We start from the raw sequence: 13,946 nt of genomic DNA on the forward strand, positions 1-13,946 counted from the left end.
GATGCTAAATGGTTTCAAATGTTAATTGATGTAAAAATAGCAGCATAGCTCAGTAAGATCAGATCCTACTCTTCAACACACTAAAATGACAAGGAGGAGGACTCCCTCAGGAAAACTATCACTTTCCTGATATGAAGTGCATTCAGAAAAAAGCTTGGACAATTTATTGGGCTTACATTTTCTATGCTAACTACAGACTATTTTAACTGTTGTGTGAAAGCGGATGTTTCTGTCTGCATTCTCAAAACATGCCAAGGATGGAGCTTTATTCTTATTCATTTGTGGGATGTGGGTGTTGCTGACTAGACTAATATTGTTGCCCATTTCTAATTACCCTTGAGAAGATGGTGATGATTTGTCATCTTAGCCTCTGCAACCCTTCAGGTGTAGGTACACCCACTGTGCTGTTAGGGAGGAAGCTCCAGGATTTTGACCCAGCAACAGTGAAAGAACAGCAATATATTTCCAAGTTAGGATGCTGAGTAACTTGGAGGGGAACTTCCAGGTGGTGGTGTTCCCTGGTATGTTCTGCTCTTTTCCTTCTAAATGGTAATGGTCGTGGGTTTAGAAGGACACCTGCAGTGATGTCCTGGAACTGAGATGATTAGCCTCCAACCACCATAATCATCTTGCTTTGTATCAGGTACAACTCAGGGTTTCCCCCGATTCCAGTCTTTGTTCCTTGATGCCACTCTCAGTCAAACGCTGCCTAGATGTTGAGCACAGTCATTCCCACCACACCTCCGAAGTTCAGCTCTTTTGTCCATGTTTGAATCAAAGCATGTTTGAATTGAGGTCAGGAGCTGAGTAATTCTGGTGGAACCGAAGCTGAGTGTTAGTGACCAGGTCATTGCTATATAATTTCATATAGATGGATCTTGATACCACTGTTGATGACCCCCTTCCATCACTTTACTAACGATCAAGAGTAGACTGATGAGGCAATAATTGGCCAGGTTGGATTTGTCTTACTTCTTGTGTACAGGACATACCTGGGCAATTTTCCATTTTGCCGGGTGGATGCCAGTATTGTAACTGTATAGGAAGAGCTTGGCTCGGGGAACGGCAAGTTCTGGGGCACAAGTTTTCGGAACTATTGTTGAAATATTGTCAGGGTCCATAACTTTTGTAGTATCCAATGTCCTCAGGCATTTCTTGACTTCACATGGAGTGAATCGAATTGGCTCAAGACTAACAACGGTGATGCTGGAGGACCTCAGGATGAGGCTGAATTGGATCACCCACTGGTGCTTCTGAATGAAGGTCGTTGCAATTGCTTCAGTCTTATCTGTTGCATCCGCCTGTAATCATGTGTGTGCGGAGTCATCTTATCGTGGATCCTCGATATAACCCCTGCAGCTTTGCTTTAATGGTTCTATAATGAAATTGTGGAGATTGTAGATGAGGTAGTGCCATTATGATGTGCATTTTGACTTTCAACAGGCATTTGATAAAGTATCACATAATAGACTTAATAGCAGTTTTGAAGTCCTTAGTTAAAAGGTTGTTTGGATATAAAATTAGCTGAAGGACAGAAAATGGAGAGTAGTGGTGAATAGTTCATTTTCAGTTAAAGTTTATTTATTAATCACAAGTAAGGCTTACATTAACACTGCAATGAAGTTATTGTGAAAATTCCCTAGTCGCCACAGTCCAGCGCCTCTTCGGGTCAATGCACCTAACCAGCACATCTTTCGGAATGTGGGAGGAAACCGGGGCATCCGGAGGAAACCCACACAGACACAGGGAGAATGTGCAAACTCTACACAGACAGTGACCGAAGCCAGGAATCAAACCTGGGTTCCTGGCACTGTGAAGCACCAGTGCTAACCACTGTGTGCTACGATGCTACCTTTCAGAAAGGAAGAAAAAGTGCTTTGGAACTCTGCTTATAACGATGTCCTGGATTGGGTTTGCAGGGCATAATTTCAAAGTTTATAGACGCCATGAAACTCAGAAACAGTAGTTTTGTTATACAGAACTTGAATTTTGCTGAAAAAAAAAGAGATTTTGTCAAAGCTTTTCCTCTTGCACTGATCAGGACAATTTGCAAGAACAACAATGTCAGGAAAAACAACACATTTAGACTGTGTGAGAAGACAGTGCTGATTGGTTGAGAAGTGGACTCTGATTGGTAGAGACATTGCCATGGAGAATACGCCAGTTGATAGTGACTGACTTTTACCACTTGGCCCTGAAAAGAGCATGGTCTACCTCAGATTTTCCTGGTAGGGCAACAATGCAGCAACAATACAAGTGCTATTCACCACTAACTGCATGCTGCCATCATATTAGTAAGAAGTCTCACAACATCAGGTTAAATTCCAACAGGTTTATTTGGTAGCCAAATCCACTAGCTTTCGGAACACTCGCTGCACCTTCATCAGGTAAGTGGGAGTTCTGTTCCCAAGCAGAGCATATAAAGACTTTATATGCCCTGTTTGTGAACAGAACTCCCACTCACCTGACGAAGAAGCAGCGCTCCAAAAGCTAGGGGCTTTTGCTACCAAATAAGCCTGTTGGACTTTAACCTGGTGTCATGAGACTTCTTACTGTGTTTACCCCAGTCCAATGCCAGCATCTCCACATCATGGCCATTAAGTCAGACAGATGTTTTGACCATCATACATTTGACTAATGTGGTATATGAATTTGTGACAGTGTGATGCTAGGTATGTAGGCCATATGCCTCAAAGATTGGCAGGGTGCATTAAACAATTTGTTTCTTCCTCTGTTTACAGCAGGAAAGATACAGGCCATATCCAAGCAGTCTGTGCTTGCTAAATTCAAAACATAGAGCCTAACATTAAATGTGTTTCCATAATTGGATAATATTTGCCAAAATATCCTCAGTGTGCTAAGAATTAAGCGAACAAGCTGGGGCGGGACAGTGGTTAGCACTGCTGCCTCACAGTGCCAGGAACCTGGGTTCGAATCCCAGCTTGGGTCACTATCTTTGTGGAATCTGCATGTTGTCTGTGTGGGTTTCCTCTGGGTGTTCCGGTTTTCTTCCACAGTCTGAAAGATGTGCTGGTTTTGTGCATTGGCCATGCTAAATTGCCCCTCAGTGTACCCAAACAGGTACAGGAGTGTGGCAACTAAGGAATTTTCACAGCAGCTTCATTGCAGTGTTAATGTAAGCCAACTAATGAATACTTTTTTAAAAAAAGTATTAAACATGTGAAGAGACTAGTATCAAACTTTAGGAAGTCACACACAGATTGGTGAAAGGAACAGACATATGGTACATGAAATTTAATGCAGAGAAGTGTGAAGTGATTCATTTTGGCAGGAAGATAGGACTGGCAGTATGAGATAAATGGTACAATTATAAAGTGAATGCATGAATAGTGGAGCCTGGGTTGATACATACACAAGTCTTTAAAGATGGCAGAACAAAAGAGTGATAGAGTGCAAAGCAAGGGAAAGTACTGGTTAGGCCTCAGTTGGAATATGACAGGCAATTCTGTTAAAGTTAGTTCAAGTTAAGGTAAGGCTTACATTAACACTGCAATGAAATTATTGTGAAATTCCCCAAGTTGCCACATTCTGGTGCCTGTTTGGGTCAATGCACCTAACAGCACATCTTTCAGACTGTGGGAGGAAACTGGAGCACCCGGACCAAACCCACGCAGACAATGGGGATAAGAGCAAAAAACAGAAGGGGAAGTAGGAAACGTGCTAGGCAGAGAAACCAAGATCCAGAATCAAGTAGGATTAAAATGAAAAATAATGGGAACAATACAAGGAATGTTAAGAAGACAAGCCTTAAAGCATTGTACCTTAATACAATTTGCAAGGAAGTGGATAAATTAATTGCACAAATAAATGTAATAGGTATGATATAGTTGTGATTTTGGAGACATGGCTGTAGGGTGATGAATGATGGGAACTGAACATCCAGGGGTATTCTGTGTTTAGGAAGGACAGACAAAAAGGAAAAGGTGGTGGTGTTGCGTTGCTGGTTAAAGAGGAAATTAATGCAATAGTGAGGAAGGATATTAGTTCTGATAATGTGGAATCTGGATGGGCAGAGTTGAGAAACACCAAGGAGCAAAAAATGTTAGTGGCGGTTGTATGTAGACCCCCAAACTGTAATGCTGATACTGGGGAAAATAGAGATGCATGTGATAAAGGAACAGCTGTAATTATGGGTGACTTTAATCTGAATGTAGTTTGGGCAAATAAAATTACTAACAATATTATACATAGAGGAGGAATTCCAAGAGTGTGTACGGGATGATTTCCTGGACCAATATGTTGAGGAACCAACTAGAGATGTCATCCTAGGCTGGGTGTTATGTAATGAGAAAGGAATAATTGGCAATAATTGGTAGTCCAAGGACCCTTGGGGATGAATGACCATAATATGATAGAGTTCTTTATCAAGATGGAGAGTGACGTTGTTAATTCTGAGACTAGGCTCCTCTATCTAAATAAAGGAAACTATGAGAGTATGAGGCATGAGCTGACTATAGATTGGAAAACATTACTTAAAGGGTTGTTGGTGGATAGGCAATGGCAAACATTCAAAGAGTGCTGGGTGAAAAGCAACAATTGTTTTTTTCTTGTGAGATGCAAAAATAATATGGGAAAGGTGGTTAAACCATGGATTACAAAGGAAATTAGAAATGGTATTACATCCAAGAAAGAGGCCAGAAAAAAACAGCAAACCTGAGGATTGGAAGCAGTTTAGAATTCAGCAAAGGAGGACAAAGAGATTGATTAAGAAGGGGAAAATGGAGTGGAGAATTAGCTTACAGGAGAACATAGAAACTTCTATAGGTATGAGAAGAGGAAAAGATTGGGGAAGACAAATGTAGATCCCTTACAGTCAGAAACAGAGGAATTTATACTGGGGAATAAGGAAATGGCTAACCAACTAAATACATATTTTGATTTTGCTTTCACATAGCAGGACACAAATAACGCACCAGAAATGTTGGGGAACGTAGGGTTTAGTGAGATTGAGGAACTGAAAGAAATCAGTATTAGTAGCGAAACGGGAAATTGATAGAATTGAAGGCCAATAAATCTCCAGGACCTGATAATCTGAACTCCTGAAGGCTTAAGGAAATGGCTCTAGAAATAATGGATGTGTTGGTGGTTACCTTCCACTCTGGAACAGTTCGTACGGATTGGAGGGTAGCTAATACAAGCCCACTTTTTAAAAAGGGAGGTAGAGAGAAAAAGGGAATTATAGACAAGTCAGCCTGATGTCAGTAGTGGGGAAATTGCAAGAGTCCATTACAAAAGTTTTAACAGCAGAACACTTGGAAAACAGTGACAGGTTTGGACAGAGTCAGCATAGATTTATGAAAGAAAGAGAAATCATGCTTGGCAAATTCTTTGAGGATGTAACTAGTAGAGTTGATAAGGTGGAGCCAGTGGATGTGGTATATTTGGATTTCAGAAGACTTGCAACAAAGTCCCACACAAGAGATTAGCATGTAAAATTAAAGCACGTGGGATTGAGGGTAGTGTATTGAGATGGACAGAAAACTATTGGTTGGCAAGAAACATAGAGTTGGAATAAATAAGCTTTTTTCCTGGCGGCAGGTAGTGCCTAGTGGAGTAATACCACAGGGGTCAGTGCAGGGACCCCAGCTATTCACAATGCATATTGATATATAGGTGAGATAACTAAATGTAATATCTCTGAATTTGCGATGGCAAAAGATGGTGGAAGGGTGAAATGTGAGGAGGATGCAGAGATGGACAAGTTGAATGAGTGGGCAGATGCAATATAATGTGGATAACTGTGAGGTTATACACTTTGGTAACAAACACAGAAAGGCAGATTATTATCTGAATGGCTATAGATTGAAAGAAGGGAATGTGATTGAGGCCTTGGTATCCTTGTATATCAGTCACTAAAAGCAAGCAAGTAGGTGCAGCAGGCAATGTAGAAGGCAAATCGTGGGCACGGTTCTCCCAAAAAAACTCAGTGTTGAATTCGTGGGAAAACTGGAGTAATACATGCTTTTTTTTTCAGTGAGAGTTCAGAGAAGAATCTCTCAGACCCCATGCACTGCAGAGGTCACCAGCACGAATATCATTAGACTTCAGGGGGTGGGGCCTATTCCCACCCAGGAGGCTGAAACCAGCAGGTCTGAGTGTGCGTGCACAGAGGCCCTGAACTGACAGCCTCCAGTTCACTGGCCAGCTCAATCTCTGGCCAGCCCGGGACCCCCACAATGCTGCCTCCCCAACCCCCCAATGGCACAATTGTGGCCCCCCCCCCCCCCGACCATTTCCAAGCCAGCCCTGGCACCTCCCCCTCCTCTTCCCGGAGCTCCAACCCTCCTTCCTCCCCACCAATTCTCCCACCCCCCCGCCCCCCACGTCCCACCAATCCTGACCACCCCCAGGCAATGCCGACCTCCCAGCAGTAGACACCCCCCCCCTCCCCAGCATCCCCCCATCCCTTCGGCTGACCACCCTCAAGCCAGCCCTGATCGCTGGCTTCCCTCCTGCCCCAACTGATTCCAATGCAGAGTGGGCAGTGCACAACAGAGCAGGTTTGTCTTAAGCAAGCAGCACTTAAAGCCAACCTGCACCATGTGAAGTCAGACAGCACCTTTTAAAAAGTGGCTGCAGCAAGGGCTGAAACTGCTTAGATAACATTGGAAGAAAGAATCCAAAATGGCTTAATAGGCAGAAAAGTGTGCCCTCAGGATTTCCCATGCCATGCGGGATTCAGATACAGACAGTGGATGGGAAGTGGGAGGTTCTCATCCCTCAGGGATTAAGATGCTCTCTGGACAAGTACTTAGAAGTCAATGGGAGAGGCCAGTCGTGGCAGTCAATGCCAAGTGCCTGGATTCATGACATGAATGCAATGCATTCATATCCATGAAGCCATGACCTCATATGAGTGGGAAAGGCCAGTGAATTAATCCTTTACATGCCAAATCTTCCCAGCTGCCTTACTAACCTCACACACTGCTCCTGGCTGAGGGGCAGTTATAAGTATTCCTGAAGACTCTAGGAAAGTAAAATCTCCTGCTGAGAGTCCTTCTCCTCCCCCTTGCAAGCAGTTTGTCTTCTCTGCTGTTTATGCTCCATTTCCCTCATGCTGTACTCCAAAAGGACCGCAAATATAGCCCTCATGGCTGAGAGAAAATGCTGAACTCAAAAGCTTTTTAGTGGCATACAATTCCTTTGAAACATCATGCACCACTCCATATTGACTTAACCAACATTTCAGAAGTCCTCCAGCAACCCAGTATTTCTACTTATTCTGCAATAGCAAGTAGATTGTTAACTCACCTGCAAATTCAGTGCTGATACCTCTAAATTGCCCTGTTTAAGGGCCCTCATGCAGTTGTTCAGCTGTGCATATTTAACAGGTGAGATTAACTTGAGCAGAGTGGTTTAAAATGGCAGGTGGGTGTCAAATAAATATTGAATGCTGATTAATGTCACAATCTGCCCACTTGCATACTTCTCTGTGTTTGCACAGAATGTCTGCAGTACCACCTCTATAATGTGATGGTCAGTACAGACCATGCTGATGTGGTCAGGAACGCACCCCTACCCCATCATGCCATTTTTAACATCAACCATCTCCTCTCACCCTGAAACCACTGATACTATTCTGTTCCGCCAGTTCCTTGAATGTCTCAAAAAGATTCAACCAGGTCTTTTCCGGGAATCATGTTGAGACTCTAAATAAGTATTTCTCTGTCGAGGTATTTCTGTCAACATTAACAGTGCAATTTTAGCAACAGCAACCTCTCTCATAATGCTTCAGAACAAAGTAAAACTCACAAGCCTAAGGTTCCCCATTCTAACTTACCACCTTTTTGAAATACTGGCATAGGTCGACCTCTTTCCAGAGCTTAAGAACAACCCCAGACCCCTTAGCAAGCTATCAGAATATGAGTAAGGGGCTCACAAAGTGCAGCTCCCATTTCTTTGAGCAACTTTAGTAAATGGGCTCAGGGCAAGCAACCCAATCTATTTTGAAGAATCTAATTCTAGCCAGGACTTTATGCATTATGCATTCAGTTAAAATATCGGTCCTATTCTATATTAATGATAACATAGTATTATCATCAGTAATGTAGACTGAACAAAGCAACCAGTTAAAATCTCAGCCCACATTCGGAAGTCAATCTGACTTTGCCCTGTGAAATCCTTTAGTGGCCCTATAGAATCCTGAATGGCTCTCTGGCTAACATAATTGATAAAAATGTGCTATTTTCAGAACATTATATATTATCCTTTTTGCCAACATCCTATTGGTTGATCTGATAGCAGCTTCTGTTGCCCTCAGGTGACTTTAGTACATATTCCTGTGAGTAACTTCCCTTAAACTATAATTCAGCTTTGGGCATAACTAGTCAACAAATTTAGTTTCATTTTCCCAATGGATTCTCTTTTAATCCTGGAGACTTGCAGTGTTTCCTTAAGCATAAGGATGGTTCTAAAGGTTTTCCATTTCAATAGAATCTCTCAAATAATTTTACTTATGTTGTTTGTCATCCGATACATTTTCTTGATTTGGTTTTTCAAGTGAATTGTAATAATATTATGACCACTGGTGTCCAGGTACATATTTAGCTCTTTTTTTTGTTAGCTTGTTGTTTAAGAAAACAAATGTTGCTGATATCTATAAATCTTTCAGCTGATGTGCATGTTACAAATCACTATTTTTTCTTTGATGTCAACTCGCTTTGAGTTCACCTTATGTTACTAGCAAAGACCAATTTCACCCCCACTGTGTTTTATAATGGAATTAACACAGAAATAGAGAACCCTGGAGAGGTAATGCTAATTAGAATAGGTCACACCGCTCAGAACTCAACAATTAGCTCAGAGTCATTTACGTTATCTGTGATTTATATAATGATGTTTCCTGGACAGAATATACAATATTATTACCTGACCTATGCTATTGTGTTACAGTGTTTAGTAAAATACAATATTTTGGCTATTTACATCTGAATTTAAATGTTTTTAGAAACTTCATACGTAGCTTGGTCATTTTAATGATGGAGCTATATTTAAAGGATGCTTGAGATTTTCTATTTAAAATGCCTGCAGTGCTTTTCCCAGACCCCTATTCTTTTGATGGGTGTAATCACTGAAGTGAAATGACTGTTTTCTGTTTTTTCTGCCTCAGCAAATATAGCTGTTAGAAGGCTGTATAAATGCAAAAGTATGAAATTGTGCAAGAATATTCTCTTCATAATAAATGCATATCAAAAAGCATCTTTGACAAGTGTATTGTAAAACAATGAATATTTCTCATTTATACTGTGCATGCAAAGAGTGCCACTAATACAGTTATGCAGTTTATTAATTAAAATAATGTATTTTAATAACATTTTAGGAGCATCACTGTCTTAGAATTAAGATCCTTGGAGATTGCTATTACTGTGTATCTGGACTCCCTGAACCACGTCATGACCACGCACATTGCAGTGTCGAAATGGGTCTTAGCATGATCAAGACAATAAGGTAATTTCACCACAATTACACAAATGTGCCGATGTTCATTAAAATGTAGTTTTGCAGTGGTAAAGTTGCATTAAAAATAGATAATATAATAAACTTACATAACATCAGTTGCAGCTCAATTGATAGCAATCTCACCTCTAAGACAGAAAAGGTTGTAGGTTCAAGTCCTTCTCCAGGACCTGATCAAGGCTTGATACATCCAGTGCGGTACAGAGGGAGTGCTGCACTGTCAGAAATGCTGTTTTCATATGAGACTTTAAATCCTACTGCCCTCTCAGTGGATACAGAAGATCCCATTTCAAAGAATTATTTCATTGAAGAGCAAGGAAGTCATCGCTGTTGTCCCTGGCCAATATTTAACCCTCAATCACAAATAAAATTATCAAGTTGTTATCCGGTTGTTGTCTGTAGGAGTTTACAGTGCTTGAAATGGCCGTTTTGTTTGTTACATTGCAACAGTGACTAAACTCCAGAAATACCTTAGTAGCTGAAAAGCACATAAGGAGCTGAACAGTGCTTTATAAATACACAATTTTATTTTGTTGTAATGCATTGAAAGCTTTACTTGATCTGATTTATTTGATTGAAAGTTGTGAGTTTAATAATGATTATTACTGGAATGGTTAAACATGCTAACTATGGGGTTTTAATGGATTTAAATGGATTTTAGAATTTCAGTGGACCGAATGTTAATTTAATATTTTGAATCATTAATATTGTTATGATGAAGATGTTGGCACGTACTGACTAAATGTGCAGTCAACAACAGAATGCAGAATAAATGTTTTTTTAGTTTACGTTTTCCAGCTAGAGAATTCTAGCTGCAGATTTAGTGGCAATTTCCCTTGTTAAATTATGCAAGAAACATTGAGATACTTTTTTTAATTACACAACCATATTCAATCAATAAAACATCCATTTTGCTTACCATGGGAGAATGGCACTCAGTGAATTGCTTGTTTGGAGAGCCAGTGCACACATGATAGGCCAAAAAGCCTGTTTTTGTACTGTAACAATTCTGTGATTCTTCTCATCTAAATATAATTGCAACAGATTGATTAGTAAGTGTCATTCCTGCTGGGTGGTAGTGCCTTTGCTTCTAAGTTAAAAGATCTGCAATTCAAGCCCCATTCCAGAAATTTGAGTGCATAAACTAGACTCATTAGTGTCATCAGAGTTGGTGGCGGAGAGGCGTGCTGCACTGGCATCGATGCTGGATTTTGGATGTGATGTGAAGTGAAGAGGAGACAAAATTTGTCTCCTCAGCTTGAGGTAAAATGGTGCTGCATAAAAAGTGCTGGGATGCCCTATATGTTAGCCAATATTGATGGCGCAACCAACATCACTAAGAACAAAGTTTGGTCATTTACCTCATTATTAATTGGTGGGACCTTGCTATGTACAAGTTGGCTCTCACATGCCTGTGTATTAATTACATCAATGTTGGTATTTCAAAGATATTAGCTCTTTAGGCTGTGAGGAGCTTTGTGACATCCTGAGGTCACAAAAAAACATTTTATTTGCATTTATTTCTTATTTTAACATAAATGTCTTCATAATTTTGGCGATGCAGGCCAAATAGGCAAGATTTCACATTTTTCTTTCTTGACTTGTGTATTTTTTTCAGTTGTGTAGTGGTTTTGAACATTGGTTGCAAAGTTAGTTTGTTTTTAAAACAGTTTGTTCTGCCTATTGATTTATGCGTGAGTCATTTACTATGGAAGGCCATATTATTTGCAGTGTAAGAGTTTCAGCTATTTTACTGTTAAAGCTCTACTTTTTCATGTAGTGCAATTTTATTTGCAAGGAGCCGATTAAAATTAGTAGGAGTCACTGGCCACAAAATCAGGGATGGCCATCCTCCTGATACTAATAGTGGCTCAGCATCACAGAACAAGGATTCTTGGCTTTGTAAATCATTTCAAAGCTGCATAAAAAAGCATTGAATTATCTGAAAGCAGAAGCAGCAACAAAAATGTCGTAATTTTGAGGATTAGATGCTCTAATTAAGCTTTCAGAATGAGTCACGATGCAGCTACTCCTGTTTGCAAATGAATGTTTAAAAATATATCCATCAAATAGACAGAAACTTGTTCTTAATTCAAATAAATTTGCCAAGCCATGTGTGTAAGCTGCCCCGTTGCCTTCCGTGCATCCTCTGAACCCAGCAATAGTGACAGAGCTGCCAGCTCTGCTGAATATTTCCAGCATTTTCTGCTTTTGGTTTCAGATTATTGTTGCGATATGATTTGCATGAACCTTGAAGGGAATGTGTCTTAAAACTACTGTCAATCAATACCATATCGACACGGGATACGATGTGTTACTCCTATGACATAGGCAGTCTATAAGCAGCTATGTAGAAATCAGGGGGCAATTCCCCCATCCTGCTGCGCTAATTTTTTAGTGCTGCGGGCTGGGAGATTCGTGGGGTTCATGCATACCTCTCTATTTCCCCCACTGATCCTGTCTGCAGAGTGGCAGTGGAACCCCCGCACCCAGACTGATTGACCCACAAGGCCCTGCCCCCTTGGCACTGCACCATGCCTGATGGCCAATACCAAAGTGCCTCTGGCATTGGCACTTTGCCCCCTTGCCAAGAGGCCCATGTTGGCACTGCCAAGGTACCAATACCCATGGGGTACTCCCACCGCTGCCAGACCCCCTGGGGGGCCCGAATTGCCCCCCTTCACTCCAGCGGGGTCACTGCAGTTCCCCGTTAGTGGGGAGCTACTGTAATCCCCACTGGAGTGAACTGCTCTGGCTAGGGGTGGGATGCTAGCGGGTCTGAAGACTTCAGTCCCGGATCTACTAATCACATTTAATTATAATAAAATGAGGATTTAAATGGTCTTTGCGCCTCCCCACCAGTTTTTGGCATGGAGCTGATGCCACCGGAAATCCAGTGCTAGGAGATGCTGTTGTTATTGTTTCACCAGTCTTTGTGAATGGTTGATACCTTTACATTGAACAGAATAAGAACATAACATGGTGGCAGCATGGTTTTAAATAATTGACTAAGCAGAATGCAAGCCTCAACCCTTTCACATCTAGCAAGAGAAAACAACAGGTGTGAAGGTGAAAGAACTGTTATGAGCAGAGTTTATGTATTTTGTTGTTGGCCATGATCAAAGTGTTTTAATGTGTGAGATTAGTATGTTTTCTTAAACTTATGGTGCTTTGTTCTAATGATTCAGTTTTTATGGATTTAAAGTTGAAGGGGTTTATTTATTGCCACACACTTGCCCCAGGGGTTTAAATGTGAAGTCTTACACTCATTGTCACAATATAAGGGATGGGATTTTCCAGCCACTTGCAGCATGTTTTCCAGTGGCAGATATGACTCACTATCAGCTGCTGGTGGGATCTTCAAGTCCCGCCAATGTCCATGATATTTTGTGTGGATAGCATGTTCTGCTGCCAGGTTACCCAACATGGGCCACCTTTAACAGGATTGGAAGGTTCCGCCGGCAGGAAATGCCAGAAAATCCCATTAAAAGATTAGATACAAATAAAGAAACAAACAATACAATTGCATTCTTGAATAATTTCGGTCTCTTTCATAGCAGGCCTGTAGTTTCTTGGATGAATTAATGTTTTAGCTGGAATAGAGGTCCTGTAAAATCAAAGGACTCTTTTGATTTGATTTATTGTTGTCACATGTATTAGTATACAGTGAAAAGTATTGTTTCTTGCGCGCTATGCAGACAAAGCATACCATACATAGAGAAGGAAACGAGAGCGTGCAGAATGTAGTGTTACAGTCGCAACTAGGGTGTAGAGAAAGATCAACTCTCAGTAGGTTGTGAGGCTTGTTGTATTTGAATTGCCAGGAGTTCATCTCGCAGATGAACTTTAAGATGGAACGGGTTGTGGGGAGGGTGGTGGTGGTGAAGACATTTTTCCCACCTTTAAGGAATAGCTGTATATAGCCTTGGCTGCATAGTTGTCCTGCACTGGTTTAATGGCTTAGCAGATCCAGTTGTTAAATTTTAAAAGCAGGTAACAAACACAGCTGCTTTATCCATGTGACCTGTTCCAAATCAATGTCCGTTTCCAAATAAGGCAGTGTGTTAGACGGGTAAACACCTGTGCTGTGATTTTTCACACCCAGAGACTGCCAAGCCTTTCTGTTTGTGGTGAGGAGCCATCGCAATGCAACAAAAGGATGATGGAATCCATTTCACATTTGCCTTATCACCTATTGATTTCAGTGGCCCCGGTAAAATATGGAGACAAGTTGTATGGAAATCCAATCATCTGTTGGTTTTGGTCCATTCTCTAAATTATGATATATGCGAATCTCACAAGTGTGTGTGACCATCCATATTTTAATTAGGTATTTGCTTGAGTTTCAGGACTGTCTGGAGCTGGATATTGCCAAGTTTCAAGACATATGCATTTACCTTAAACAGCTGTTGGTGTCCACTTTTAAAACTATAGCTTTAAAGTTTGTAATATCTTCATGTCTGTACTGG

At 41.0% G+C, this 13,946-nt stretch overlaps 1 protein-coding gene across 3 annotated transcripts in view; it reads left to right on the forward strand.

Moving 5' to 3' along the window:
- Positions 1–13,946, forward strand: part of adcy8 (adenylate cyclase 8 (brain)) — a 97,016-nt gene that overhangs the window by 11,406 nt on the left and 71,664 nt on the right. For all 3 annotated transcript variants that reach the window (XM_080194279.1, XM_080194281.1, XM_080194280.1), the window contains one exon: positions 9,341–9,468. In XM_080194279.1, coding sequence (XP_080050405.1) covers positions 9,341–9,468 — 128 coding nt within the window. The remainder of the gene's footprint in view (positions 1–9,340; positions 9,469–13,946) is intronic.

The sequence above is a fragment of the Carcharhinus amblyrhynchos genome, chromosome 8 (genome assembly GCF_965287045.1).
Source record: "Carcharhinus amblyrhynchos chromosome 8, sCarAmb.v2.hapA, whole genome shotgun sequence".
Taxonomy (NCBI): domain Eukaryota; kingdom Metazoa; phylum Chordata; class Chondrichthyes; order Carcharhiniformes; family Carcharhinidae; genus Carcharhinus; species Carcharhinus amblyrhynchos.